The sequence below is a fragment of the Corvus moneduloides genome, chromosome 14 (assembly GCF_009650955.1).
Source record: "Corvus moneduloides isolate bCorMon1 chromosome 14, bCorMon1.pri, whole genome shotgun sequence".
NCBI classification, from domain to species: domain Eukaryota; kingdom Metazoa; phylum Chordata; class Aves; order Passeriformes; family Corvidae; genus Corvus; species Corvus moneduloides.
In genome coordinates, this window is record NC_045489.1 from 8,322,108 (window position 1) to 8,349,384 (window position 27,277).

The following is a 27,277-nucleotide window of genomic DNA, read 5'->3' on the forward strand; positions in this document are numbered from 1 at the left end:
AATGACAGCAAAATTTCTGGCAGATAATAGCCTCACTTTGTTATTCATAAGGAGCAAACAGAAGAGGAAATGTTACATAATTAATCCTTCATTATATATGCTATTAGCCCTAACAAATTTTAATTAAGATTCTTTTTTAACTGTTGGTAAAGTGGACTTGACATTCAAAGGTCAATTTGCACATCAAAAAACACTTTACTGGGTGTAAACCAAATGATGTGGTGTGATTAAACTGTTCCACATCTTGAATCTTAATAAAGAATAGGTGAAATTGTGTTGGATGGGGCAGGATTTGACTTGTCATTTACTGGTAGCAGTCTTGGTGCTGACCACCTCATCTTTCCATGGTGAAACAGGTATGCTGTGTCCATGGCAAGAAGAATTGGTGCCAGAGTTTATGCTCTTCCAGAAGATCTTGTGGAAGTGAAGCCAAAGATGGTCATGACTGTGTTTGCCTGCTTGATGGGCAGAGGAATGAAGCGAGTATAAAAGAGACGATCCATGTAAAGAAAAAAACCCCAAAATGCAACAAAAACCCAACCTGCCACCGTGGATGCATGAGTAGCAGATCAGCTGTGATCATGTTGAAATGCTGTTGGCCTTGGAACTGTTGAAGTTCGAAGGACTTTGTTTTGCTTTGCAAGACAGATTTATCAAAATTCTCAGGGGGAAGGAGTTTTAACCAACAGACGTGCTCTTTTCCCAAAGGAAAGTTTAACTTATCAAGAGCTCACAGAAATGCATTCATAGCAGACCTGCATCTTGCAGTATTGCTCTGGAGCTGTTTTCACTCCATTATTTCTCAGATACTTGATATGTGGTTTTTTACCCCTGAGGGCTATAAGGTGGTTGGTATGAGTTGTAATGGAAACAAATCTAATTTCTATCTGCAGTCCACTTTAATTTCTATCTGCAGTCCACTTTAATTTCTATCATACAGTCCAAGCATATTCTAGGTTTGACCACATCTTTAATTTTTCAAATAAAGCTACAGTACAAGTTGGGACCTGCAGGCCAGCTCGCAATGCTAAATGAGAAATGTGTGATTAGGAAGATGTACTTTCTCTGGTATTCTTTGTACATGGTGCTTTTTTGTACATCTAACTATTTTGATTACTTTACAAATAAAGCATGGCAGGTTTTTTTTCTCTTGCTGCTTATAAAAAGGGTTTTTTTGGTTTGTTTGTTTTTTAAGGTTATACTACATATGATAATACCACCATCCTTGGACCTCTTCCAGTAACATATGATGATGTTGCTGATGGCACAGTTACACCTGAGAATGGAAGTGAATGCATTTTTGTATGCATCTTGGCTCAGTTCTGTGCACCTAGAAAAAAAATTTTTACAAAAATCTGCATGAAAACTGTAACTTTTTTATTTAAAATGCTGTTAGATACAAAACCATACTACATTGTGGAGAGGTTTTGTGCAGGGAAGAGGCAAATGGTATAAACAGCAGAGTTCAATAAAGTGAACAGCAAATGTGCTGGAACACAAAATTATTTTTACAGATAAACGGAAACATTGTCACCAAAGAAGGAAGATGCTGTATCCATAGGATTTAATACTCTCTTGCTTTGGCAAGCTGTTTGCTATATTTTGAGATCATATTGCTATTCCAAGCTATTCAAAGTGATGTAATATGGTGGCAAAGCATTAGTTGAAATAAAAACATTTAAATACCTGCTTCTCTCCTTATTTGCACTGACGCAGCATAGCAGCCTGTCTTCAGTTGCAGCTGGTGCTTCTGGGCTGGAGTGCCACACACAATCTTTCTTCATCTTTAATGGCCTGATGTAAATCCGATACTAGGTACTGGTCCTTCAGAGCATGTTGAGGGGTTGGTGCTGCTGGGAGCACATTAGGGAAAGGTCCGTTAAAAGCAAAGGCAGGAGACGTTTGAAGCAGCAGCTTCTGTATTGTTGTACCTTGGGGACTTCAGAGATTGACATTTGTATGAGGGCTAATTGAGTGAAAGGGATTTAATTTTTCTATGTGTAGGAGATGAAAAAAGGGAAGGTGAAAAGGAGGAATTTGACAGGGAGCTGAAGTGGGGCTGGTGCACCTGGGAGGAGATGAGCAGGAGCTCTGCCTGCTGCAGGGGTGAGGGCATGTGCGGCGGTGGCACTGGCTGGGAGTGTTCCCTGCTCTGAGTATAGAGTATCAGCAAACCCACCCCAGTGATTCCCTGCATGAAGCCTTGTGCAAAGCTGGCTGGAAACTTTCCACTAGTACAATTTTTTTGTAAGAAAAGTACGTTAACAAAGCTTCCCACAGGAAATTGCATGTTTTCACTCAAGATGGAGCGATATACCGTTAAGTAGAGTCACAGCCATTCCACTGAAACAGTGGTCTGGTAATTTATGGCACTGGCTGGGGGTGTGATGTAATTAAGATCAAAATTCTTGGACTCTGGAAGTGGCCATGTGCATCTGTCCTGTCTTGCCTCATTTGCCTCCTGGTACCAGGTTAAAGGGGGAGAAATGGGTACTTTGACAATTACAGAATGGGAAAGCATCTCCTCTTTGTGCTGAATGTATTTAAGAAAGAAAAGTTTGAGGTCCAAGCAAAGCACATCTCTCACACTGAAGGTCCAGTGCAGGGCAATCAGGAGAAACCAAGTGCTTTCTCTCCACTAAACACTCTTAACAAGCAGGTTTTCAAATAGTTTGTTTTGTCAAACACACCTAAAATTTCCAACAGATGTAAACTTTAGCACATTTCCTTCTTCCTGCAACTCTTTTTCCTCTTTCATATTAAATTATTTGTTGGTATTTATACTTGGTTTTGCTTCTTCAATTACATGCTTTTTGTTTCCAAGGTTTTTTTAGCAGTATCAGATTTGTTCATAGTGAATATTTTTTTAAACAGTTGAACTTGCTGCTGCCTTTGTTGGGTGCATGTTGTCCTTACCCTTAATCTCAATGTCCTCCTTCAAATGACTTTTCAAGCCCAGACTGCCTCCTCAGGGCCTGTTTTTTTCTGGCCTTTTTCTTGTATTCCTTGCATGTTTCATTTTTTGTGGATTAAAAATGTAGCTACATGTTCTCCCTGAGCATACTGTGTATAACTTGTTAAATATTTCTATCACTTTTTATCATAGCACAGAGGATGCAACTTGTGCTCTTGTTACTGTTTAATGAGGTGGTGGTGTAAAAGTGGAAAGAATATTTTCTCAAAGCATTCAGAGAAGACAAGGTGCTCGTCCATATAAATTTTTTGCCAATTTACATTATTCAATGGAAAAAATCTAGTATTTTAGGGACTTAAACAATTGCTGAGGTGGACTTTGCTTGCTTTTTTGCTTTTGCCTTTTTCTATTGCAGCTTGATAGAGAGGAATGCAAAAGCAAGAAACCAACTGGAGTTTTTTTCCACTACTTCTCAAAGTATGTGAAGCTGAGGAGAGTGAGGATGGTGAAACAGCACCAACAGTGTAAGCAAAAATTTATTGTATTGACCGTTAAATACTTTGCACAAACCTAATCATGAATATAATGAGGGTGAAGCACATGTGGTTTTGTTGTGAAGCCCCACTTCATCCCTTCCCTGGTGCAACAACAAAGGTTGGTCCTACTCTGCACTCCATGGCAGGTTTCCCATGTCAAAATATGCTGGTTTGTGTGTTTTCAGCCCTAAACAAGGGTTTATTTCTCTCTTACCTCTTACCAGTTTGGGATAATTCCTCTAAGGAATTATGTGATGTGTCTGGCACACATTCTGTTGCTTCCTTCTGCGAGCACTCACTAAACATTGGATAAGGGTTTTTAATATACATGCAGAAGGCTGATCTGTGTCTCCCAGCAGCTGGAGGGAGGCAGATTAGGGGTATGGCACTGGGGTAGTGCTGTGACAGACCTCCTTGATGGTGTGCAGGGAGACACAACTCATACAGACCATCCCTGAGAAAAATGACCTCTTTGCAGGGGTGAATGCAGAGCCACATTAGCTGAGGTTCAGTGCTGTGAGGAGCAGCTGAGCAGTAAAATATTTTACATGGTGATGTTTTTGCCCACACCTCCAACACTGTCTTACACTCTTAACAGCAGAGATACCTGTGTGCCCGCTGTGGGAAGGTACCATGTGCTCACAGTGATGCTGGTGGACTGGGCCTTTTCTAAGGACTCCAGATGTACTGGAGCATGTGCAATTTATTCCTATTTCAGCAATACCCACAATATGCCCAATATGGGCTGGGCACAGGAAGGCAGCCCCTCCCAGGGAGGTCACACCTGGCTGTGGTCAGTTGACAAATGGGGAGGACAGAGGGGAACGTGCTTCCCGGCCCCACATCACCAGCACAAGCCCCAGCCCTGAACTCGCCAATGTGAGCATTTGCATTGAATTCTGATGTTAGCATTTCAGATTAAAGTATTGCCCGTGAAGGAAATAATTTATTCCTATATAATAAAATCCCTTTTTTTCCATATAAAATCCACCTGTCATGAAAACCATTGTTCATAAACAAATTTTAAGAAAATAAGTAGCCTCCACTTTATAATTGAAACACCATTAAAACATGGCCACCACGGTGCCCCATCCCCTCTCATTGTACCACATGTGGCAGGCAAGTGCCAGCAGGATGAGCTGGCCTGGCAGAGGGGGGGGCCCAGGAGCCACACTGGTACTGGCCACTCTGCACTTGTCTTCACTGGCCAGCTCCAGTGGCACTGTGCAGTCCCCCAGGTCCCCAGGGCGGGGGTCCTCAGGTGCTGTTGTGTTGGGAAGGCCCAGGAAGGTGCAGTCCAGCCCCTCAATGATAGCCCTGCGTGTGGCCGTCCAGCGCCAAAACCAGAGCATGCTGCAGTCGCACCTCCAGGGGTTGTTGGACAGGAACACATACTTCAGTTTGGTCAGTTTGGCAAACAAGCCCCTGGGCAGGGAGCTGAGGTTGTTTTTGCTCAGGTGAAGGAAGTGCAGCTTGTTTAAGTATAAAAAAGCAGAGTCTGAGATGGAGGAGATCTGGTTGTTGTTCAAGTACAAGTTTCTCAAGTTGAGCAGGTGTCTGAAGGTGCAGTCGACAGCAGTGATTCTGTTGGCTTCAAGGTGCATGGTCTTGAGCTGGATCAACCCATTGAAAAGCTGATTAGGCAAATCAGTGATGAAGTTGTGTCCTAAATTTAACATGCCCAATCTGAGAAGCTTTGTGAAAGCTCCATTTTGAATGATCCATATCCGATTCTTCCTGAGATTCAGATCGTATAGGGTTTCCAGGTCCTTCAGGGAATCTCTGCCGATGGCTTCTATGTGATTGCCCTCCAGGGACAGCCTCGTGAGGCTGGAGAGGTTCCTAAAGGCTTGTGGGACATACCGCATGTTATTGGAGGCTAAATCAAGCCTTTCTAAAGAAGGCAAGTGTGAAAATAAAAGTGGGTGGATTTCAAAGATATTGCAGTGGGACAAATCCAGGCTGATGAGGTTTAGTAGTCCTCTGAATGTGTTTGCGTGCAGGTAGGTGAGGCGTGAGTTCCTGCTGAGGTGCAGCTCTTGCAGCCTGCTGAGAGCATGGAAAGTTCCTGGGGTCAGGAAAGTCAGATTGTTCCCGTCTAGCCAGAGGCTGTGAAGGAAAGTCAGGTTTCTGAAGGTGTTGGTGTTGAGAATCCGCAAATAATTGTTGGAGAGGTTTAGAGAGATGGTGGATGTTGCTATTTCTCGAGGTAGGGTTTTCAGTCCAGCTCTGTTGCAGAGGATGGTCTCTTCAGGTGTACATTTGCACATGCTTGGGCATGAACTGGAGACATTCAGACTCAGCCCAGCCTTTGCTGCACAAATAAATATAAATATAACAAGAAAGAACATGACCAGCCACACATCAGCCACAGTATCTAATACCTGATGGATAGTAGAGAAGGAGGCAAGAAGAAGAGCATGTACCTTTTGGGCAGGTGAACCGTGGGCATGGCAGGGTCGGTTGGACTGCGCACAATGAAAATAGCTGGTTCTTCCTGCTGCAGCCCCGTGGGGATTAAGTGTTTAGGTACATCAAAGCTGATTAAGTGCTGCCCTGAGAGGCAGGGAGATTTCTCAGCCCAGCATCATGCTCTGATAGTGGTTTTCCCAAATCCTGCCCTTTGCAAACAGCAACAGGTGACAGACTTCCCCTGGCAGCTGTCTAGGAGAAGCTCCTGCTCATGGGTTATCACCATTATCAGAGTCTCTTTGGCAGTTGGCTCAAAATAACTGTTCTGGGAGGAGTTTTTGTGCTTTTCTCCAGCTAGAGCTTCAGCAAAGGCAGTGGAAGGTGGCTCTGCCATCCAGGTGTGAGGTGAGGGCTCTCACCCCAGCGTGGTTGCACATATTGACAGATGGTCCGGGCTGAGACTCAGGGAAATGCAGCTGTGACCAAGCCCTGAGCACAGCCTTGGTGATGGCTGTGACTCCTCTGCAGTAAAATGGGATACTGCCAGGAGCTGTGCAAGCCTCATGTTCTTTGACAGCTGGGAAAATGCAGGGGAGTGCTGTGTCCTGGCAGTGCCTCTTCTTGGGATAAGCCCTGAGCCATCTATGAGTGGTGAAAGATGAACCCTGTGGTCGAAACATGGAGCACCCCAAAGGCACACTGTTCTTCCCAGGGCACTGCCTGTCTCCAGAAGGTTGGAAGATGCCACTGAGCAGTTGGAGCTGGGCTTGGGTCATTAAAAATCTCTGTCCTTGCCCCTGCCCTGTTTTTTGTCCTGTATCCACACTGTAAAGGGAAATTGCATTTGGGGGCCTGATTGATGCACTCAACGGCCAGGGATCAGCAATCTCCAGGCTGATCATTCTGCTTATGATGACAGGAAGACTAGACCCAGGGCTTGTAGCTGATGCATCATTAGGGCAGCCAGTGACACAATTGCTGCTCTTGTTTTTTGTCACTCTTTTAATTTGTCTTTTCCACTTCTCTCTGCTGGAGTTCTTGTGTTCTGATGTGCTTGAAGCATCTTTTGTCAGCCCGCTGCCTTCCAGTGCACTTCCTTGCTCTGAATTTCTCAGTCTGTTTCAGCTTTTTTCTTTTTTCATGTTTTACAGATTGGGTTTTCTTTCTCTCCCCTGTTCTGCCAGCTCTGTCCAGACAGTGGCTAAACCCCCAAATGTATAGTATGCCCAACAGGAAGTGCGAACTGGACAAATTTGCAGCTCTGTTTTCTCAGCAGAAGCAGATTAGGTTTCCTGCGCTGTTAAATCACTATGTTGGCTTCAGCTACTTCTGTTTTCTTTGTCATTTTTTCAAGCAACAATCCCCTGAAGGACAGCTTCTCCCTGGAAGCTTGGCCAGGATGATCATGTTGTGTAATGGAGACCATCTTCTAGCTGTAAACAACATAATTTATTTAGTTAGACAGGCTTTGGTGCAGTGTTACTGGACCAAAATCTGGTTTCCACCAAGAGCAGCAGTGATGGCACTGTGCCCAGGAGCTGGTCCTGGGAGCCCTAGAGGAAGGTGGAAATGCGCACTGCTCACTCCATCCAGCTGATCATGTCTGGGGTCAGGCCAAAGGTTTTGGTGGGTGAATCTTTGTTTTCTGTATTCCTGGCTCAGCTGGGACTGTTCCTTCGAGGACATCACCTTGGAGGAGTGTCCTGCTGCTGGAATCTCCATGGCTTCTCTTGCCTCCTGATGCAGCACAGCTAGGAATATCCATCACTCCATAATTTTGTCTGTGCAACCCTGTGAAGGAGACAGGTTTCTGCTGATCTCTGTGCAGGACAAGTGAGCTGCACTGTGTGCTTGGGAATGGTCTTGTCTTTAGCTGAAGTTTGTAGCTCAGGCTGAAGAAGATGAATCTCTTCCTCTGGTGTCCCTTTTATTCTACACAGGCTTTATTTCTGGTTGTAATTCTGGTTGTAATTCCGGCAGTGTTACCATGTTCTAGCTCTTAGTTAAGCCCAGTGCTCTCTGTAACTCTCCTTGATTTCATATTGGAAATTTTCAGACCAAACGCATGCAGCTCTTGGAGCTCATTGCTGCCAGATGTTGCTTAACTGGACTAAAACACTGTGGTGGAACAGGACCATACAGCTGCAGAATGTTTCCTTGCTTTAGAGCCTATAGGGCCAAGGAAACCCAAAAGTATCAAAGTGACCAGATTTTTACACTTTGTCACAGGTTTGGCAATTCCAGTTGCTCCTTGTAAAGATTCCACAAAGCATGAATGTGGGGTGGCAGCTGCCTTGCAGCTGCCAGCCTTGTGGCTGGCGGTACTTACTGATGGCAGCCCTGGTTGCAGCTGCCCTTGCAGTGGAAGCAATGCAGTGGTGTGCCAGCACTCAGCACTGTGGAGAGTGAAACCTTTGCTGCAGGCTGAGTGTTGGTCCAAGAGAGTGGCCACAGGAATGTCCTGTGTGTGCTGCAGTGCCCAGTGCTCCTGGCAAGAAGTGCTCAGCATTGCCTGTCCAGCTCCAGCTTCCTGAGCATCTCTACTACCAGTCATTGCCACGCCAAGTGCTGTAGAGACAAGGTAAGGACATGCTGCTTGAGAAGAACTGACATGAGTTTTTTCTCTAGCTACCTTTTTAACAAACTTTCCCTTTATGGTCCTTTCAAATATTAGCATCCTGCCCTTGGGTTCCCTTTTCCAAGCTCAGCTCTTTGTGCTCCACGTGCAGGGATTTTGACTGTCTCACTCCATCTGCTGGGAGGGTTTCTGGAGTGCATCGTGTTTTGGCTGAGGTGGTTCATCCATCCGGCTTTACTGGAAAAGCTGAACCACTGCAGGTCTTCTGTTAAAATGTATTCCACCCATCACATGACCATTGTTGTGGTTTTGTCTTTTTTTCAGTCACTGATTTATCTGACATCTGGGATTTATAGCCTAGCATGTTCCCTTCAGAAATTGTTTGTAGCTGATGACAAGAGCCTTGCCTAATACTGTAGGTTTTGAGGAGATGAATTCTCTTTAGAAGATGGAGGCAGCAGTCAAAACATCTACTTTGGGATGGTCTTGCTGGTCTAATAAGTTAAAAGAGCAAGGTTTTCTTTCTTTAAACTTTTTGTTGGGAAAAGATGGAATGAGCAGAATCACTTAACAGCTTTGTTGGTGTTCCGGTTTGGCCAAATTTAGAAATATATATATACTCTGAGAGAAGGCACAACCACCCCTCCCCCCACCAGGTTCGGGAAAAAAATAAATTTTCCTCGAAGGAAAGTGAAGAAGATAAAACTATTTATTTAACAAGCACACGGGAAAGGAAAATAATGTTAAATGGTAAAATCTTTCGCTGTAGAGGAAAAACCTGAGAAAGTGTTCGAGTCCTCCCTTTGGTCTCCTCGGAGCTGGGGCTTGGCCCAGGGCCAGGCCCTCTGTGCCCGGTGGAAAGTCCTCCCGATGTGCTCTGATGTTACAGCAATCAGGCAGTCCAGTAGAAAAGGGAGAAAATCCGAAATTCCAGAGAAGGAAAAGTTCAGCTCTCAGCCTCTCTCCAGAGAACAAGGAACTGCAAAAAAACTGGCCAAAAGCTGACTGGAAAAGCTGCCAGCCGGGTGCTTCCTCGCTCCCCCCTGCCCCAGCTGAAAAAAAAAAACCTGCTATCTTTATGTGACCTTGAACAAGTTTCAAACTGCTTTGAGAAAGTTTTGCTCAGTTTTTTCTTCCCCCTCTCAGGCTCAGTTCAGAGGCATAGAAAGGCCAATAATTAATTTCTGGGCATAGGCAGCGATATGGGATACACATCATAAGGTCACCCCAAGACAGTTGGTTAAAAGATTGACTAAATAAGGTAGAATACACAAATGTCAGGAATAATCTGACACCCCCAAAGCTTTATCTAGCTGGTGAACTCTCATGTGTATCTCAGTATTCTTGGAACATAAGAGAAATTTCTAGTAAAAGCACTTAAAAAGTGGGAAAGCTATTTGCAGTGGTTATAGTTCAAAACAGCAAAGGAAGATTTTTGTTTTTAAAAGATCTCTGGAAAGAGACCCTTTGGGTGCTCTGTAACTCTATAAAACTTTCTACAGAGTCCTAACTCTTCCTAAATATCACCTTGAGACCCTAAAAAGAAATGTGAAGCATTCTCCCACATCCTTTAAATGCCAGGCTATATACAACTATATTAGTACTAATATAGCAGAAGTTAGACAGGAGGGAGCTCTCTCCCACAAGCTATGGGCATCAGTGTCTTGACTTCTGCTGCTCATCACAGCAACTGGTTTGAGAGAAGTGAGTAGGAGAAAATTACCTCTGATGATAAATTATGAAAGCTGACTGTGGGTTCCTGCTGTCATCTCAGTTGCTGAAATGCTGTGCTTTGCCACTGATGCTGCTATGGGCATTTAGGCTCTGTGCCTGTTGTTGGCAAGCCCTGGAGTCTGGTGGTTTATCTGTGTTAGGGGCATGACTGGGAGCTGTGCAGCACTCAGGAATGGAGTTTTGACCAAGTCCTGCTGCCTTCAGCAAGAGCAGGCATGCCCCAAGAACAGGCAGCAGTGCCAGGGTGTGTGTGCACTCCCTGCCTTTAATAGCAATGGGTGCAGCTTGTTTCCAAAATCACTTACATGCTTGTTTTCTTTACTACTTTTAGTAACTTGTAAAATGCTTACAGCCAATAATTTGAACAAACAATGTCATGGATGATAACCTCAGTCTTGGCAGTGCTATTGGCTGGACACAAACATCTCTCATAAAATAAATGCTCTGGATAAGTTTTCTGCATGCTGGAGGTGGAAAGGGCATCCCTCTTCCCCCCTAAACGCCTCTGTCACACTCACTGAACTGCTCTAAAACTGACCTCTTCCAGCATAGAAGGTCCGTTCAATGGGACAAGAGCTCTCTGACCCCATATCTGATGGCCCCTGTCTGGGTGGCCCTTGTGTTCACTGCTGTGCTGCTGTGAAGTGAAAAAGCATCACTTTCCCCAGGCCTACTTAGTGCTTCCATGTGAAATCATGGCTCCAGGAAGGAGAGTGAAACACTGATGAAGGTCTTGCTTTTGAGAATTCTGGTAGTTCTTCCTCTTTGCCAAAACACCGTGTTTGCAGACACCCACTGCCAGAACTGATCATGCTTTAGAGGTACATGAGACAGTGCTAAGACCCAGAATTGACCCAGCAAGAACCATGGATGCTGGATGGGAATAGGACTCACTGCCTTGGCCTTCAACCTTCACGGTCACTGCTCACAACTGCTCCCCTCCCCAAGTCTCCAGAAAGGCGGCAAGCAATCAGCTTTCTCTGCAGGAGTGCTCTGTGGCTGGGGAAGGGTGAGGTAGGTTCTCCAATCTTACTTGAAGGACTGAGCAATGAATCCCTAAAGAAACCCTTAAACAAACAAATGCAGGAAGGAGGAATGCTTAGAAAAGTTTATGGAATGTGGGGAACCCAGCTGCAGGCAGGATGGTTTTGGGGAGCACGTGCAGATGGCCTGTTGTTTGGCACAACACACCCCAGAATCACAGAATATTCTGAGTTGGAAGGGACCCACAAGGATCATCAAGTCCAGCTCTTAAGTGAATGGCCCATGCAGGGATCAAACTTGCAATCTTGGCATCCATCCAACTGAGCTAATCCCAGGGTCTGGCATGATGAAAATCATCATTGCCCTGGCAATGCATGCTGGATCCCCAACTCCTGCTGCCAGCCCCGGGACCAGGGAGTCAGGAGATCCTGCTGTAAATCAACACCTATGTTGGGTTATGCAACCTGGGGAGCACATTTATAAAATATTTTTTTCCCCTCTTGGTTTCTGCGAAAGGAACAAATCAAGGTCATGAATACAGTTTGCATCTGGATCTCATATTACTTTGAGCCTTTGGCAGGCTGGCAAGGTTTAGCCTCAAGAGGTGGCTCTGACAGCCTCCTGGCACAGTCAGGCTGCTTGTTTGGAATATTCCATCCCTGACAGTGGCAGCACTTCCCTGCAAAATCCAAGACGTAGGACTTGGAGTACATGGATCCTTTTATTTTTACTTGTACAGTTGATCAGAAGTTGCTATTTGAATTGTGTGTGGTGGTGGTTTGGGGTTTTTGGGTTTGATTTTTTTTTTTTTTTACACACTTCTGTTGATCTTTTGACCTCTTTAGGTGCATAGGCTTGAGGATAGAAAGACAAACCTAAGTGCTATATGTGAGCCTGCAGCAAATTTCTTGCTCCTCTTGAACTGTGAATTTTTTTAGTTGGTATAAAAGACATACTTAGAATCCTTCCCCAAATCCAACCCCCAGAAAGCTCAAGCTTCTACTTATTTAAAATCAAGCATGTCTTGTGTTGAAAACTCCCAGCTTTTGTAACTTTGCAGCCAGATGAGCAGTAAAAAGGCTCTTCTCTGTGCTGAGCTGTGTGCTGGGCACTGCTGGAGCAAATCCATGTGCTGGATTTACCAGCCTGGCTGTGGAAAACACATCCCACAAGCTCAGGGGGCATTAGCTCAACTGCAGCACTACATGGCAAGAGGTTGTTTTGTGCACAGACAACTTGGGCATCCCTTTCACAGCCATACAAGAATGCTCAGAAATAGTGAGAGGAAGAAAGAAATGGCAGAGGAAATAGAAGAGAGAGGGATTTGTACATTAGTGAGAGGAAGCTTTGCAGTGAGAACTTGGGATCAGATAAGGAATCAGATGCACTGAGCATTGGCAGGGGAAAGAATGGGAGCAGGATTTGTCAAAGGGCAGCCTGAGGTATGACCCCCATTACACTGGGTGCATCAGGGCCATTTCTTGTCTGCTAAAGTCTCAGTTTTGCAGGCAAAACAGAATGAACACAGTCAGTATCTGTAAGGATCAAAAGTTGTGTGGAAAGGAAAACTTTATATGTAAGTCTAAACAACTAGTGTTTGTTATTTTTGGAAAATAAACATTCTTGTGCATTTTTCCTTCACTGGGTATTTGCTGAACAATGGAGCAAAACCTTTTACCAATTGCTTGTGTGCAACTAGCAGCAAGGACTACTGGCTGAGGGTGTCCTGGCGCGTCCTGTTACCAAAAAAGTTAATAAATATGGTTCAGAGTGAGTGCTGACATCTCAGGTCACTCACCTGTGAGCCAGCAGTCCTGCAGACCCCAGGCAGGATGTGTACAGGGGAAACTGGTGGCAAAACATGCATCTCTTCTCCTTTGCAGCAGGACTCATTACTTTATCTCTCTTCCAATGTTTGCTCCAAGCACAGACACTGTGTGCCTGCAGCCTAGCAGTCCTGACCACCGACTGCTTTGTCATCATGTCCTTGAAGCAGTAAATTGCTGCACTGTGGTAAATAGAAATGCTGCGTGGAATTCCCTTTCTTTAAATAACTCCGTCTCCTTTTAGCACAGAAAATGCTAAGAACTGGACTTTGAATTATGAGGCAGATAAAGACAAAAGCTGCCAAGAACTCTTCTCTCCGTCTTGAATGTAGTACTCACCTCCAGGGGATGAATGTATGTGAGTTTGCTGATAAACTTCTTCAACACTCTCTGAAGCTTTTTCTGGTCAAAGACATAGCTGGGCTATGGTGAAACTGGTGAGACTGTTCTCCACAGCCTGCTCAGCCCTTGTTTCCCCTGAAGATGCTGGTAAAAAGCTGTTTTCCCTGTTCCATCTCTCCTCTGGGTCACTCTGGTATGAACAGAGCTGATGACACCTGTTGTCTCTGGTGTGCTGCACAGTCCTGGAGCAAGGGCAGGCACTGGGGTTTCCCCAAGCCACCACAGGTGCATACACCTTGCTCCAAGGCTGTGCTGGTGTTCAAAGGATGGGATGTGCTTGGGTGCAGCACTGGCTAGTGATTGAGAGCCAGCCAGCAGCACCTGGCTGGGGGAAAGGGACACGTCACTGGCCACAGGGTCTCCAGTGGTCGATTCTGTCTGGCACATGAAGCCTTGCTGGGGAGCACAGCACATGTGTCCGCAGTAGATGGATGGTTGTTGCAGAGGAGATCACACTCAGGTATCATGGCAAAATGTTTAAGCCTATGGGTGCTTCCTTTGCCCCTTTCTTATCCTCCAGGAGCCCCCTTGCAGCTCCTTCCAGGGAGAGGAGGCTGGGGCCAGGCACAGTGTGTGATGCAAGAAGGAGCAGATGTAAAAACTCTGTGTTATGTGAATGGGAGTTCGCATGAGCTCGTTTTGGTGATGTCCTACCCCCGTTCAGCCTCAGAACCAAGCCTGCTCTCAGCCATGTGGATTTGTCCTGCTGCCCTCCTTAGTCCCAGCAGTGTGCATGTCTTTGCAAGGAATAGGGCAGTGGCTTTCCCATCCTAACTAACTGGGAGATGGGATCAGCCCCCTTACGCAGGCAATGCTGTTGTGAATGCAGTGATGTTCTTCCACTTTCTGTCTCTCTGTGTTCACATGGTCAATTCTGCCAGGACTAACAGCCAGTTAGTTTCATTCTCAAATGTTATTTCATTCTCAAATGTGTTAGCCAGTGCTAGGACTCCACGGACTGCATGGGAATCCCCCTGCCCTCAGAGATGCACGAATCCTTCCACAGAGGATCCCACATGTCTTCTGTGCACGTGGAGGGCAGAAAGGGGCTGCATGTGGGTGTATCCTCCTGGACCAAGAGCTGCAGTAGAAAACCACAGGGATATTTGTATAAATTTCCTTTTTCTTGCTTGCTTCATTTCTCTTTTTTTTTCTTTTTTTTCTGGCTGTCTTGTTGCTCTCTCCTGATTTACTGCATGCGCTCACGTGGCCTTGGAAAGGGGGTTTCTCAAACTATTTTGCTTCCAAAAGGAAAAGAAGCTGGAAGGCATTCATATTTCAGTTCTCAAGTTATTTAGGTTAAAGTCTCCCAGTGGGAAAAGGGAAGATATGAGAGAGCAGATTGCTGGTGGCGATACTCACGAGAAGGAAAACGGAAAAAAGGCGCATGGAATTCTAGAGCTGCATCCAGACAAATGTGGGGTTTGACAGGTAGGTTTTCTATCTGCCCTTAGAACATAATTTCGAATCGTGTCTCGTGTCTGCAGTAAGAGTAGAATGAGTAGCTCAGAGCAGATCCTAAGGCACCAGTTGTTCATGACCAGAGGGGGGGAGTGTGTTTGTCAATGAAACCTTGGTCTCTGTAATGCAGCTACAAGTAATTATGGTGTGGTCCCTCTACTAGGAGTCAGTGAGGTATTTAATGCTTTGTGACTTGTACTGAGATTTCAACTTCTATATGTTAAAGTGAAGGGCTCAGCACATAAGAGTTAAGGGTGAAATGTGACTCCAGACCCTCTCTGAATATCTGTGTTCCCAAACAAAAAAGCTTTCATTGGGTTTAAGACCTGTTTGAATACAGAACATAGGCTTATGATCAACTATTTGTGACTTTAAATACTGGCACTCTGCAGAAATTCCCCGACTGAATTTTCATTGTTGAGACAATATATTTAAAATTAAATTTTTCTCAGTATATCCAAAGTAGTGTATTGCATATTTTGCATTGAGCAAATGATAAGCTACTGTACATTAAACTGTTGATACAGAAAAATATGTTTGAAATGATCGGTTGCCTTCTGTTAAATGAGAGATCATTACCCAAATCTGTTGTCTTGGTGAAAATTTCTGTTACTTTTAGGGCTCCTTGGGAATTCTTAAATGCCTGACTGGTTCCACAAAAACTTAATTAAAAATTAATTGTGTCTTTCTAGTATGTAAAATAAAATACTTGGGTATGATATCTTCTTTATTGACTTAGAAAGTCTTAAAGTTTGCAAAATGTCCTGCTCAGAGTGCAGACACAAACCGTTGAAATGCAACAAAGACAGACCTGTCAATTAACTCTCTTATTTTAGCTGTTTTATAGCTACATTTTCCCCTAGTGAAATCCAGTCCTGATATTTCTAAATGAACAGCACATAGAACTGTTAAATCCAATGCCTGCAAGGACTGAGTTTATTGCTTGTGTCTACATTGAAATTATCTCTTTCACTGTTCTGATTAAAGCTGTCATGAGGGAAGGAGATGCAGATATGTTTGAGAAGGACACAGACAGTGAATGACATTTTGCAGACCCTTCAGTGTCTTTGAATTCAGCCCTGTGAATTGGAAAAAAAAAAAAATCACAGCTTGGTTTCCTAATAGTCTTGTTAAAAGGCTGCATTCATGCCCATGGAGTCCCAGGAGACCCTCAGGTGTGACACACCTGATCTCCAATGGCAACTGCTGCCTTTTTATATTATTTTAACTGTTCAGAGTGCTGGAAATAGCATGAGAAAACTGAGAAAAGGATCATGAAGAGCTTTAGTGTGGCCTTTGGGTCACAGAAGTTCCTAAAGTGTCTCCAGCTCCTGAGTCCATAATCTTTCTGCTCTGCTGGTCACAGAAAGCACCATGTGTAATCATGGATAAACCCCAGCTGCTCTCTTCTCTGCCAGGCTCATTAAAAAGTGGTGTGACCTCCCTAGGGCTAATTGTATCTTGTCAGTGGGATGGAGGTAAGGAGTTCAGCAGGGCTGCCTGCTATTTCAGCACTCAGCTTACTGACATAACTTCAAATGGTTTTTATTTTATTGTGACTGTGTGATTTCAGAGCTAAGACAGCTGCAGAATGCACGTCTAACACACGGTTTCTGATCTGCAGGTGAGTGATGTGATAGAAAAGTGCTGCCAGCCTATGAATTTCCTGAAGAAACTCTCTTTCCACCAGTACCAACATGCAGAGCAACTACTTCCCAGTTGTCACCACCATGGAAAGTCTCCAAGTCCTGTCTACAGCACTGACAAACTCATCGGCTGTGTCGCACTCGTCCCCTCCCTGCCCCCTTACCTCTTCAGATTATCAGTTTTCTCTAATTCCAGCCCTCTTCTCTGTGGTTTTTATTCTGGGCTTGGTTGGCAACAGTGTGGTGGTTGTGGTGCTCTGTCGTCACACTGACCCCAAGACAGTTGCTAATATCTACATTTTCAACCTGGCCATGGCGGACCTGCTGTGCCTGGCCACCCTCCCCTTCTGGGCCACCTACTACGCACAGGGATACAACTGGCTCTTCGGGTCTCTCATGTGCAAGATCTCCAGTTCTGTCCTATGTCTGAACATGTTTGCAAGTATTTTTTTCATTATGTGCATGAGCATGGACCGGTACCATGCCATTGTCCATCCTATTCACTCCCAAAGGAGAACTCCACAACAAGCGTATTTTGTAGCATTGGTTGTGTGGGGCCTTGCCTGTTTGTCCTCCCTCCCAACTTTTTATTTCCGAGACACTTACTACGTTGAAAGCTTGGAGGTCAATGCTTGCATTATGGCCTTTCCTTATGAGAACTATGCAAAATGGTCTGTGGCAACCGCCTTCCTGAAAAACGCCTTTGGCTTCTTCATCCCCTTGGCAGTGATCACCACCTGCTACATCTGGATCAGGAGGCACTTGCTTAAAGCACAGGAGTTTGGGAAAAGCAGGCAGAAGAGGGACAAAGTCCTAAAGCTGGTGGCTGCTGTTGTCATGGCCTTCCTAATTTCTTGGCTGCCATTCCACGTTTTAACGTTTTTGAATGCTTTGGCTCACATGAACATCATTACCAGCTGTGAGGTGATGGGAGTCATTGACACGGCGCTGCCGTTCAGCATCTGCATGGCCTTCGCCAACAGCTGCATCAACCCCCTGCTGTACTGCTTCATTGGCAACCAGTTCCAGGAGAAGCTCCACTGCTTGTTCAAGAGACAAGTTTATCAGTTCAACAGCCATCGGGAAAGCTCCTCTGTGAGGAAGGGCAGCTGTTTCAGAGATGCCGAAACCCCCATGGGCAAAGAAGGGGAACCTGAGTCTTTCCTATAGGCACTGGGGCATGATGTGGGGTGATGTCAGTGAAGCTGGATGTCCCTGCAGTGGTGACATTCTTCTCTCCTCTTTCCCTTGTTTTGTGCCCATTCATTCACTAGCTGTTTGAAGGAGAAACTGTTTTGTCATACATGGGGATTTATTCCTCCTTCCTTTTCACAACAAGAAGTCAAGTTTTACACAGAGGGAAGGGTCCAACAAATAACTATATTGATGGCATTTTAAATATCAGCTTTTTGTATGGCTTAGATCAGGCAAGTGTTAAGTGTAATACAAGAAGTCTAAATATACTGAAGGACCATTACACCATAGCTACAATTGCGTAGGTGCTGAGTATTATACCCTAAGCTGATTTTCTAAAAGAGATTCTCACTAGAGAATGTGTAAATAAAGCAGTGCAGATACTTCTGTACCTATCTGTAAGAAAATATTTTGACATTTATTTTGTATATTTTCGTTTCTTTAAATATATGGCTAGAGATGTATGTAAAATGCATCAAATATATTTCCAGCTTGCTTCAGCCTGGGATCCTGAGAATGTGTCGAGACATGGTTCTGCAGACTGCTGAAGGTGGGAGGGTATTATTGTGGGAAAGTAAAACCACAAAGTGCACGTTTTTATACCTTTCTCATAGCAGGTAACACGTCCATAGCCAGATGGTCCTTTCTTTGATTCAATGTGGTCACTTGTCACAAAAATACTGCAGGAAGTGAACATGCAGTGTCCCACTGCTGCATGGACATGCTGAGCCCCACACACTGTCCAGCAGCCTTTGTGGCAAGGACTTGCTGATTGTGTGGACCTTTTGCATTTTAAATGTCAATTGCTCCGTGCTGGCAGCTGTAAATTTGGAGTACTGCATACAGAAATCCTGAGTGACTCTGTCTTGTCACCCAGAAGAGAAACCACAGTGTGAGCTTACTCATTTTAACTAAAAGAATGAGTGAGGGAAAAAAGTATTTGGGAAATACTATTCTATTTTGAGGTTGCTTTTGTTGTTTATTTGAAATTTTATTTTGCTGGAGACATACTGGTCCTCTTGGACCCTTTGATAGGCTCAGTCTAAAAGAGGGGTCTGTTAGCACCTTTTTCCATTGCCTGCAGGTTTTCCTCAGGCTGAGTGACCAAAAGACCATTAGTTTCAGGCAATTGTCTCTGATGAGTTACTCTTAAGGCTTGCATTCACAGTTTTGATCCATGGGTCAAGCTGGCCTCCCTGGAAGTCCCAACTCCCTGGAAGCCATGGGAACCTGGTGCAGGAGCCATCCTTCACTGGTAGGGTAGGGGTAAGTTTCTTCACTGGATTACATAAGAAATGTGCCAGTCTCAGAGTGACGTGAGATGAAAAGTTTGTGCAGAACTTGGCAAAACAGGGCCTGACCATAAGTAAACCCCTCTCCCTGTCCTACTCCAGTATTCTGTAGTGGGGTATGTGGCTGGAGAGATGCTTATCCCTGAAAGTGGAAGAGCTACTAATGCAGCTCCCCTGGAATGTTTTTGTTGAAGATGTTCTGGGGAGCTAATAGTGTCTGGGACGTTGGATATTTCTGGAAGGACAAACTGTTAATTACTTAGCAATGAGGACAGCAAGGCAGCTGTGCTACAGCAAAACAAACCAACAAACTAAGAAAATCACCAGGTGTTCAAAGCAGCAGACTCAGAGGGGCAATAAGGTTGTGGAAGCTTTTTACCTTTGCTGCAATACAGGTCAGTAATGAACACAAGTGGGACATTAATTGACGTCTTTAGAGTCTCAAAACAAAAGCTAACCTGCACCATCTGACCTCAGTGATACCTGTGCTTCAGATGTACCTGTCTCGAGAGGAAGCACAGGCTGCACATTCTCTACATGTCAGGTTGGACCCGCTAAAAACCAACAGTGTTTAATAAGGATCGTGCCTTTTGCCTGGTGTGCAGACTTATGCTGTTAGGGAAATACTACAGGAATCTGAAATCCAGTTGCATTTACAGCTGTGAGAGGCTGGAGAAAATGAGGATTAAGCTTTCCCAAGGAGAGAGCAGCAATGCAGCATCTCCCACTGTTGTGGGACAAACTCATGTTTGGCTGCTGGAGGGCAGAGATTGATAACCACTTGCAGGGGCTGAGGCAGCTGCACCCAGTGTCACTTTCCTAGAAACAGGGAAACCAAAAAAGAGTATTAAACGTGAGGTGAACTGAGAGGGGAGGAAAATTCTTTCTTTCAAAATGCAAAATTCAAAATTCAAAAGAATTCTACCCTGAAGGTCATATTCTGCAAGAGTGACAAACTGAGTGACCCCAGTGTGACTTTTTTGTTTGCTAGATCTGCCTTGTACCTCTAATAGGTCATGAATTTGAGCAGTGTGGTTAAACAAACATTCCAAAAACTCTGTCTCAAGGGGTTTGCGGGGGAAACAGGGTGGTGCTGTATCAAGGGTTTTGCTTTATTTTTAGAGCAAACTGATTAACGTTGAGCTCTAAGAATTTCTTCCATCATACTCAAGTTTCTCATGAGATTTTTGAGGGACTTTTAAGGAAAATGTGTGTGGGGGAGGGGTTTCACAGTTTCTGCATGTTGTGTTTATTTTTTCATTATTTTCAGCAAAAGAATGTGGATGGAAATTTAAGTAGTTTTTTTTCCTTGCAATTTAGAAGCTTCTTTTTTCCTTTAAGGAGAAAGTTTAGCTGATATTTGAAAATGATTCTGATAGTTGTGCAGGACTGCAACCTCTGTCAGTCAGACTCCAATATACCTCCCACCCTGGTCCTTTGTAAGCCCTATGTTGCCTTAAGGTCTCCTAAAAATGCAGACCCCTCTCCAAGGCAGGAGTCCTGCAGCCCTTTCATGGGGTGTGCAAGCCTGGGCCCCCTGCTCAGGTCAGCCTGGCCATCCCACAGCACCCACCCAGACTTTGGGACTCTACAGGCATTCACACAGTTTTGGCAGGGACTTTGGGAGTGTGTGTGGTCGCTTAGGGTTGCCCACGCTGTAAGTGCAGAAAGATGAATTTATGAGCAACAACTGGGTTTTGGCTGTGCTGTGGTGCAGCAGTGTCAGTGGAGAGGAAAGCCTGCTGTGGAAGGGGTGTATTGTGATGTACCATGGCGAAATTCTGATGGGTTTGGAGAGGGGAATGTCCTGGAGCATTTCTGGACCTGTCAGATGGTCTTTCCCCAAAAGAGATGGAAGGGATGGTTTCCATCTGTCTCTGATGTATTTGCTCAGTAAAACCTGTTTGTTGTTTCCTTTTTTTAGCTCTAGTTGATTACTCTCAGTTTAAATCATTGCTCAGACCACTTTGAGCATCCTGTGCATGTCCCTGATTTATTTGACTACACAACTTCAATACACGCACCAGAGAAAGCCACTGGCATTTTTTATTATGAGCTAGTGCTGGGTGGTGAGCTAAATGTTTTGTTTATGTAAGATATACAATAAGAAATGTTTGGTACAGCATGTTCTCCCTGAGAAGTCAACATGGCCTGACTCTTGTGCTGGCACCCACTGAGCACACTTGTCTCTCTTCCTGCCAGATTCTGAGCAGGAATATCATCTTTCCACTCTGCAGCCAACTTCCACAACTTGGCTTCCCCTCACAGCATGTCTCCTTGTCCTGGCTGAAGGGTGAGGAGGTGCCATGGAGCAAGTGAACTGCTCATGTTTCCCTATGAAAATGAGGCCTTCTGGATAGTCTGAGTGGTCCTGGCAGGAATGCATGAAACCTGAAGCGCAGGAATTGGGGTGGTCTGGCAGCCTTTGCTCCATGCTGGCAGCCTTGCTGATCTCATCTGAAATCTCCTTCCCGTGGAGGAAAATGACTGCTGTTGTTGGGAAGGGCTGCTCTGTTCAGCAAGGTCCTGGGATGCGCTTTCCTCACATCTGCCTGCTGCAGGATCCAGCTGAGGATTCAGACAGAGAGGGGCTTGTTCCTGTGGTCCATGGGCTCTGCCAGGAAGGGTTTTGAGTCTCCCGTGGCTTTGTCGTACCAGATACCTGTCTATGGAGGGAGCCCAGGCTGCTGTCTTCAACATCCCATATCCTCTGGTTTGGGTACAGTGGTCAGCCCATTGCCATGCTTCTGGCAGAGCATCCAGGTGAGGTACCTGTCTGAGAGAGGATGCTCCCTCCTGTTTGCCAGGTTTCACTAGAACCAAAATGGGAAAGAAAAATAAATAATAAACAGGGGTAAAAAAAGAGATTTATTTATTGAAAACAGTGGGGTCCTGGAGTGGAGAGTCCTGGGATAGGGAGCAAGCCAACCTCTCTCCTTGCCGCTTTCAAATGTTTACTTTCCACTTCCTCTTCAGCTGAGGCAGAGCCTGGATTTGACACTGTAAGCTCCGGATAGAACTCTGTTAATCCTCAAAGCACTTCACAGGGACAAAGCAGAGGGATATGGAAGTGGATGAGCGTCATGACATGAGGTACATCTGAACTTGCCCCCTTATCCCCTTCTGACAACCAGTAGCTCTTCAGAGTAAGTAAACATAAAATCACAAAGCTCTGCTTCGTTCCTGTAAGACAAGCAGTTATGGGAAGCCAGGATCCAGTGTGATTTTTGGCTTCAAGTATTGTAAATTCAAATAAGAAAATCAACAACTGCAACAGTGCAAATGTGACTTATCCGACACAGCTGTCAAGTCTACGTGACAGACAGCTAAAATGGAACAGAGACAAGGCTGTCTCTAGAAATCACACTCACCTTGCAACAAATGTAAGAAGCATTTCTTTCAGGAAGGGAAATGGTGTAATCATTAAATGCATTTAGACAGAGATGTATTGGATATATGAGATACAATTACTCTTGAATGATGTGTGGGAGAGCTTGTAGAGACTTAATGCAATGAAATAAAAAGATGTCACCTTCATATAATATATTCATGAGGAGAAAGAACCAGCATTTAATTACTAATGTTTCAACTTGGGTTTTACTGTGTCTTCTGCATTCCCTGGTGATGCCTCTGAGGTTGTGCTCTGAATCTGTCTGCCCACACGTATTGCAGTTCATTCATCATGGAGGAAGTACATGCATGTAGAGGTGTTTGCTGTGCTGAAGGCATGGGACTGAACTCTGAAGTAATTTGTATGTTGCCCTAAACTTGCTCCTTTGTGCTATCAGCCCTCCCAGCCTCAGGCACTCTGGAATGCCCCACTAGCCAGGGTGCAGTGACATACCCAAAGCACAGCCTCCTTCAACAAGCACAGCAAAACATCTGCAGGAACAGTCAGGACAGCATCCAAATATGAGCTCTTTCGCAATGACAGGAAAGTGAAAATGATGAATACAGTGTGTGCTAGGCATGCAGCTGTGTCATGGCAGGGCGGAAAATATGTAGCAAGTACCCGGTCTCTGGAGAAAATGGAGCACTCCAAGAGGTGATGTTTATGTGACATACAACTCTTTAGGGCCTTCACTTGCAGGGGAGCATGGTAAGTTTTCTCAGTAGATGCTGAGCAGCATTACTTTGTGGTTTTTGACTTGCTCTAATGAGTGCTTTGAGGGGTTTTACACATAGTGAAATAGATCTTGTGATACTCGTGCTCCATCTCACCCTGCAAACACTTCCACTGATCACAGCCAGGTTTCTTCCAAGGGAAGGACTTTGAAATTTGTCTCTCTATACAAATCTCTACTGTTGTGATCTCCAGGGTTATAGAGCATGATGAATCCTTTTTTATCAATAAGGTGCTGAGTGTCCTTGTTTTACTGTATTAGCTGTCTGTTGTTAGATAAATACAGTGCGCAGAATTTGTTCTTCAAAGTGCTTGTGCTTCTTTGCAAGAGGATTCCTCCATGTGCATTCAGTGTGCAGTAAAAACGTTTGACAAAGGTCTGCTTAAGAATGTACTTCCAGACCAAGATAGACTTTGTAATGTAATCAATGTGTTTAATAGTGAAAAGATTCATTTTTCTTTCAAATCTGTGCTAATAGACTGCTGTAGTTCAGTATGTATGGGCTTTTACTAGGGAAATTATACAACCCAAGGGAGTTGTTTTCAAGGACAAGTCTAAGAAAAAAAGACTTTATAGTATGACACTAAATATGCTGTATTAATTGGGTAAAGCCCTGTGGACATCGCTGGTTCTCAGCCTAGAATCTGACAGTCTTTCATCTGATTTTATTTTGATCTTCATCCCCTGCAGAAATGCTGTCTCTGTCTTTGAGACAAAACTTCAGGAGGAAACATTCCGGAGTGAGTGTCTTCTCCGAAGGGAAAAAGGCCTCCCTTTTTCCTCCGTCAATGAGACAAATGGGTCACAAGAAGTGAAAGTGGGAAAAAGGAACCCAACTGTTTATTAACACACAAACAAAACAGGGTAGAACAGGATAAAAAAACCCCTCAAAATACAACAAATTCCCGGAGAGGGAACAGACAACGCCGGCTCGGACCAGCCGGGGCCACCCCGCGGGCCCGTCAGGGCCAACCCACAGGCTCCCTGGACCGGCGAGGAGGGAAGGGAGGCAGTGAGGCAAGGGGGAGGGAAGGGAAAAAAGAACAAGAAAAAAACCCAACAGAACCTTTTCCCAGCTAGCTGGAACACAAAGAAATCCAGAAAAATACCACAGGGCTCCCAACGCACTCCCTCCCCAGCCCTGCCAAAACCCTGGAGCCGTTGGGCCGAACCATCCAACTGCCCCCTCGGGTCCGTGGCTCCGGCCCCACCCCTGGGTCCATCTTAAAGAAACAGCGTCCTTGGGCATTAAGCAGGTGGTTAAGGAATAAAGCGGCTTCGTAACATCGCCCCAGGACAAATGCAAAGAGATTTTTCCTTCATCCACTGGAACACCTGCAAAAGAAATTACCCATAGGAGTCAGGAATGTTTATTCCTTCAGCTCTGAGTCAAACATGAATCTGAACTATGACACAACAAGCTGCTTTTCTAGCTATTTTTATTCTGAGGTTTGATACTTTGCAGGTAACTTTAGGATGAATGAGGAACACAAACAGGTAATGAAAACAAAAAAGTAGTTAATGTTGGGCTACCCTGTAGCTAATTCAACTGCAATAGTACTCAGAGCAGTCTTCATGCTGAAGGCGGGAGCAGATTTTAGCCATACCCAAATGGGTGGGAAATTATGAACTTGTTGATTGCGAGGACAGCACTTGGGTTAAGCAAGACTCTTGTAAGGCATGCCATCAAAAAAATTCCACCATTTCAAAAATGTCAGATATTCATGTGGAATAAACAAGGTGGATTCAGCACGAGGGTCTGTTGGAAGCCTCTGAATAATTACTGGAATTAATTACTGTGAACAGGAATGTTCACAGGTTTTCCTTGGGTTGCAGGGCACATGACAGTGCTGAGGACTTGTTGCAACACTGGTAACATGGGGCCAGGTGACCCGAGTTAGATGCGGTTGGAGACACATGAGGAATTGAGAGGTTGATCCCAGAGTTCCCTCCTACTGTGGATCCTGTCATAAATCTTTGATGTGTTCATGATGCCACCTGTGCCTGTCCTATAATCTTTGTTATAACATTACTGAAGATGTGCAGTAGTGTTCAGACCAGCTAAACTCATAATAAAATAGGGCAATGCTGGCAGCTGACACCTAAAGCTGTCATACAGAGCATTTCCTTTGGCCTTTCTGTCTCAGACCCAATATTTAATGACAGTACGTAGAGGAAATCTCTCTTCAACTTCACTGGGGTTTTAAACCCTTCCTTTTACTTTTTGGAGAAGAAAAATACTCCAAAGGAACAGAGGAGTTAGGTCAGAGGCACAGCAGCACAACAGGACTAAGGGACAGACAGCCACGTGTTCTCCTTCATATGGCGACCAAAAGAAGTCACTACTTTCCTTTTCATGGGGATGTCCATAGAACTGCTCAGAGAAGCAGCCTTTCATAAATCACCCTTTTGCTGGCTCTTCATTTACTAGCTCTACAGGCTCCAGTCTTCATTCTTTGCCTAGCAAGAAGCATTTACCTGCTCTGTAAACAAATTATCCCATTTCAACTGATGGAGTAAGTTGCTGTTCATCCATGGCAAAACATGTTGTATTTCCTCATATGATCTCACCTAATCGCACTGCTACAAGCATTTGTTTAGCACAAAGCTTCCTGCAGAAGCACAGTGATTTTGCAACGAAGTGATTGTGCTTTTGGTGGTTGGGAAATTCTGAAAGGCAAATTAAGAACCCCTTTCCTGAAGCCATTTTGCCAGAGTGCTCTCTTGCTGTAGGCAATGCTCATTTCTGTGTTAGCCTCTTCAAGAAAGCTAAATGCTCCAATTAAACTATTATGCTGGTCTCTGCATTAGAAACCTCAATTCCATTAGATTTTTTTACCATCCAGGAAAGTCTCTTAAATGCTTTGTGATTCATCAGAGTTTTCTGCTTTTGCAGACCACTTGGCAGAAAGAACACACACTGATGGAGTGTATGAGCTTTATTCAGAGCAGGGGAGGTGAAGCTCTGACTGTTATTTTGGATCTCACCTGGCAAAACCTAAATCGAGTAGAATAGAGTAATTATTTTATCTTCACATGCTCTTCCCCTCTGTATGCTCTTGCATCAATGAGTTGGATAAAGGCACATTGTGGTTTTGGGCTTTTTTTTCAGGAATAAAATGCTATGTGTACCTCCTTGGAAGTTGTGTGGATAAAACGTTGCTCAAGGCTCAGGCTGCAAGCCAAGTTACAGATAATCAGTTCTGTATTTTGAGCTACAGAGACTTCATTCCAGTTAGGAAACAATGAGCAGTTTTGCAATATTTATCTTAAAATCCTACTGGACAAAGCTCTTTAGATTTGCCTGAGGTTAAGGCAAAACTTTTGGTTAAGTCCTGAGGTGATATAATGATGTATCAGACCTTCTCTGAAAGAAGAAAGAGGCCACCTAGTGCCGAATTAAGGGCTGCTGTAGAAAACTGTTTGCTTGGAAGGTATGAAAACAACTTTGATGCAATAATAATACTATTCGTGGAAGGTATTTTTTTAAAAAAAACCAAGAGTGTTAGACATTAAAAATCAGATCTCAATTAGCCATACTTTAAAAATTCAGTGTGTCTGTTTGATAGGTGGATCCACTGCTTGTCATAAAAACTGAGTGAAATTTGGCAGTCTTTAGTGTAGCACTCAGAAAACAGTCCTACTGTGATTATTAAACTGACACATTTGTGAACACTCCACTGCCCCACAGAACACTGTCACACCTGAGTGAGGGGTGAAGGGCAATGAAGCAGATGTTCATGAAGGTTAACTGCTGGTGCCAGACCAGCTGCTGGGGCACCACAGAAAAATCCCTGTGGGCTGCAGAGATACCACTGGCACTGCAGGATCTCTGGCTCTCTTTATATTCAGTGTTGAAAAAGGTACCCCCACAGTTTGTTATAAATCTGATTACTTGCTGGCATTGCTTCTCTTTCTGCATTGACTTTTATGAGAGCATGGGGGTACTGGTATGTTTGGAGGAGAGTCTAAACTAATGGGGTTTTGACCAAAGGTCTTTTTGTTGTCTTCTGGAGATACTTGGCTTTTCATGCATTGTCTGCAGGAGGAAATGTTCTCCTAGGTGACTGTGCTTAATCATACTTGGATAACTAAGGTAGATGGCATGAATAATCTCCCAAGGCCTGTATCAGGTATTGCACGCTCTAGTGTTCGTTCAGGGTTCCAATGACAC

General features: G+C 44.5%; 3 protein-coding genes across 9 annotated transcripts in view; 2 read left to right on the forward strand and 1 right to left on the reverse strand.

Moving 5' to 3' along the window:
• The window catches only part of PLS3 (plastin 3), a 50,472-nt gene extending 48,785 nt beyond the window's left edge, over positions 1-1,687 (forward strand). For all 6 annotated transcript variants that reach the window (XM_032124369.1, XM_032124372.1, XM_032124371.1 and 3 more), the window contains one exon: positions 357-1,687. In XM_032124369.1, coding sequence (XP_031980260.1) covers positions 357-489 — 133 coding nt within the window. In that variant the 3' untranslated portion in view covers positions 490-1,687. The remainder of the gene's footprint in view (positions 1-356) is intronic.
• On the reverse strand, positions 970-5,928 carry LOC116451194 (nyctalopin-like). Its single transcript, XM_032124375.1, has 2 exons — positions 5,877-5,928; positions 970-5,764 (listed from the first exon to the last, which is right to left on the reverse strand). Exon 2 carries the CDS (start codon positions 5,718-5,720, stop codon positions 4,515-4,517), a length of 1,206 nt encoding a protein of 401 aa, XP_031980266.1. The 5' UTR covers positions 5,721-5,764; positions 5,877-5,928; the 3' UTR covers positions 970-4,514.
• AGTR2 (angiotensin II receptor type 2) lies at positions 3,318-18,187 on the forward strand. Of its 2 annotated transcripts, none has more exons than XM_032124376.1 (3): positions 3,318-3,438; positions 14,607-14,817; positions 16,472-18,187. In XM_032124376.1, the coding sequence occupies exon 3, from the start codon at positions 16,545-16,547 to the stop codon at positions 17,661-17,663; it is 1,119 nt and encodes a 372-aa protein (XP_031980267.1). In that variant the 5' UTR covers positions 3,318-3,438; positions 14,607-14,817; positions 16,472-16,544; the 3' UTR covers positions 17,664-18,187. The 2 variants fall into 2 exon arrangements, with proteins under 2 accessions (XP_031980267.1, XP_031980268.1); XM_032124377.1 differs by having other exon boundaries at positions 14,669-14,817.
• Positions 18,188-27,277: the final 9,090 nt, after the last annotated feature.

What these genes read in the sequence shown, in the direction of transcription:
- LOC116451194 (XM_032124375.1), bottom strand. Translation starts at nt 5,720, where the DNA reads ATGTGCAAATGTACACCTGAAGAGACCATCCTCTGCAACAGAGCTGGA.
- AGTR2 (XM_032124376.1), top strand. Translation starts at nt 16,545, where the DNA reads ATGCAGAGCAACTACTTCCCAGTTGTCACCACCATGGAAAGTCTCCAA.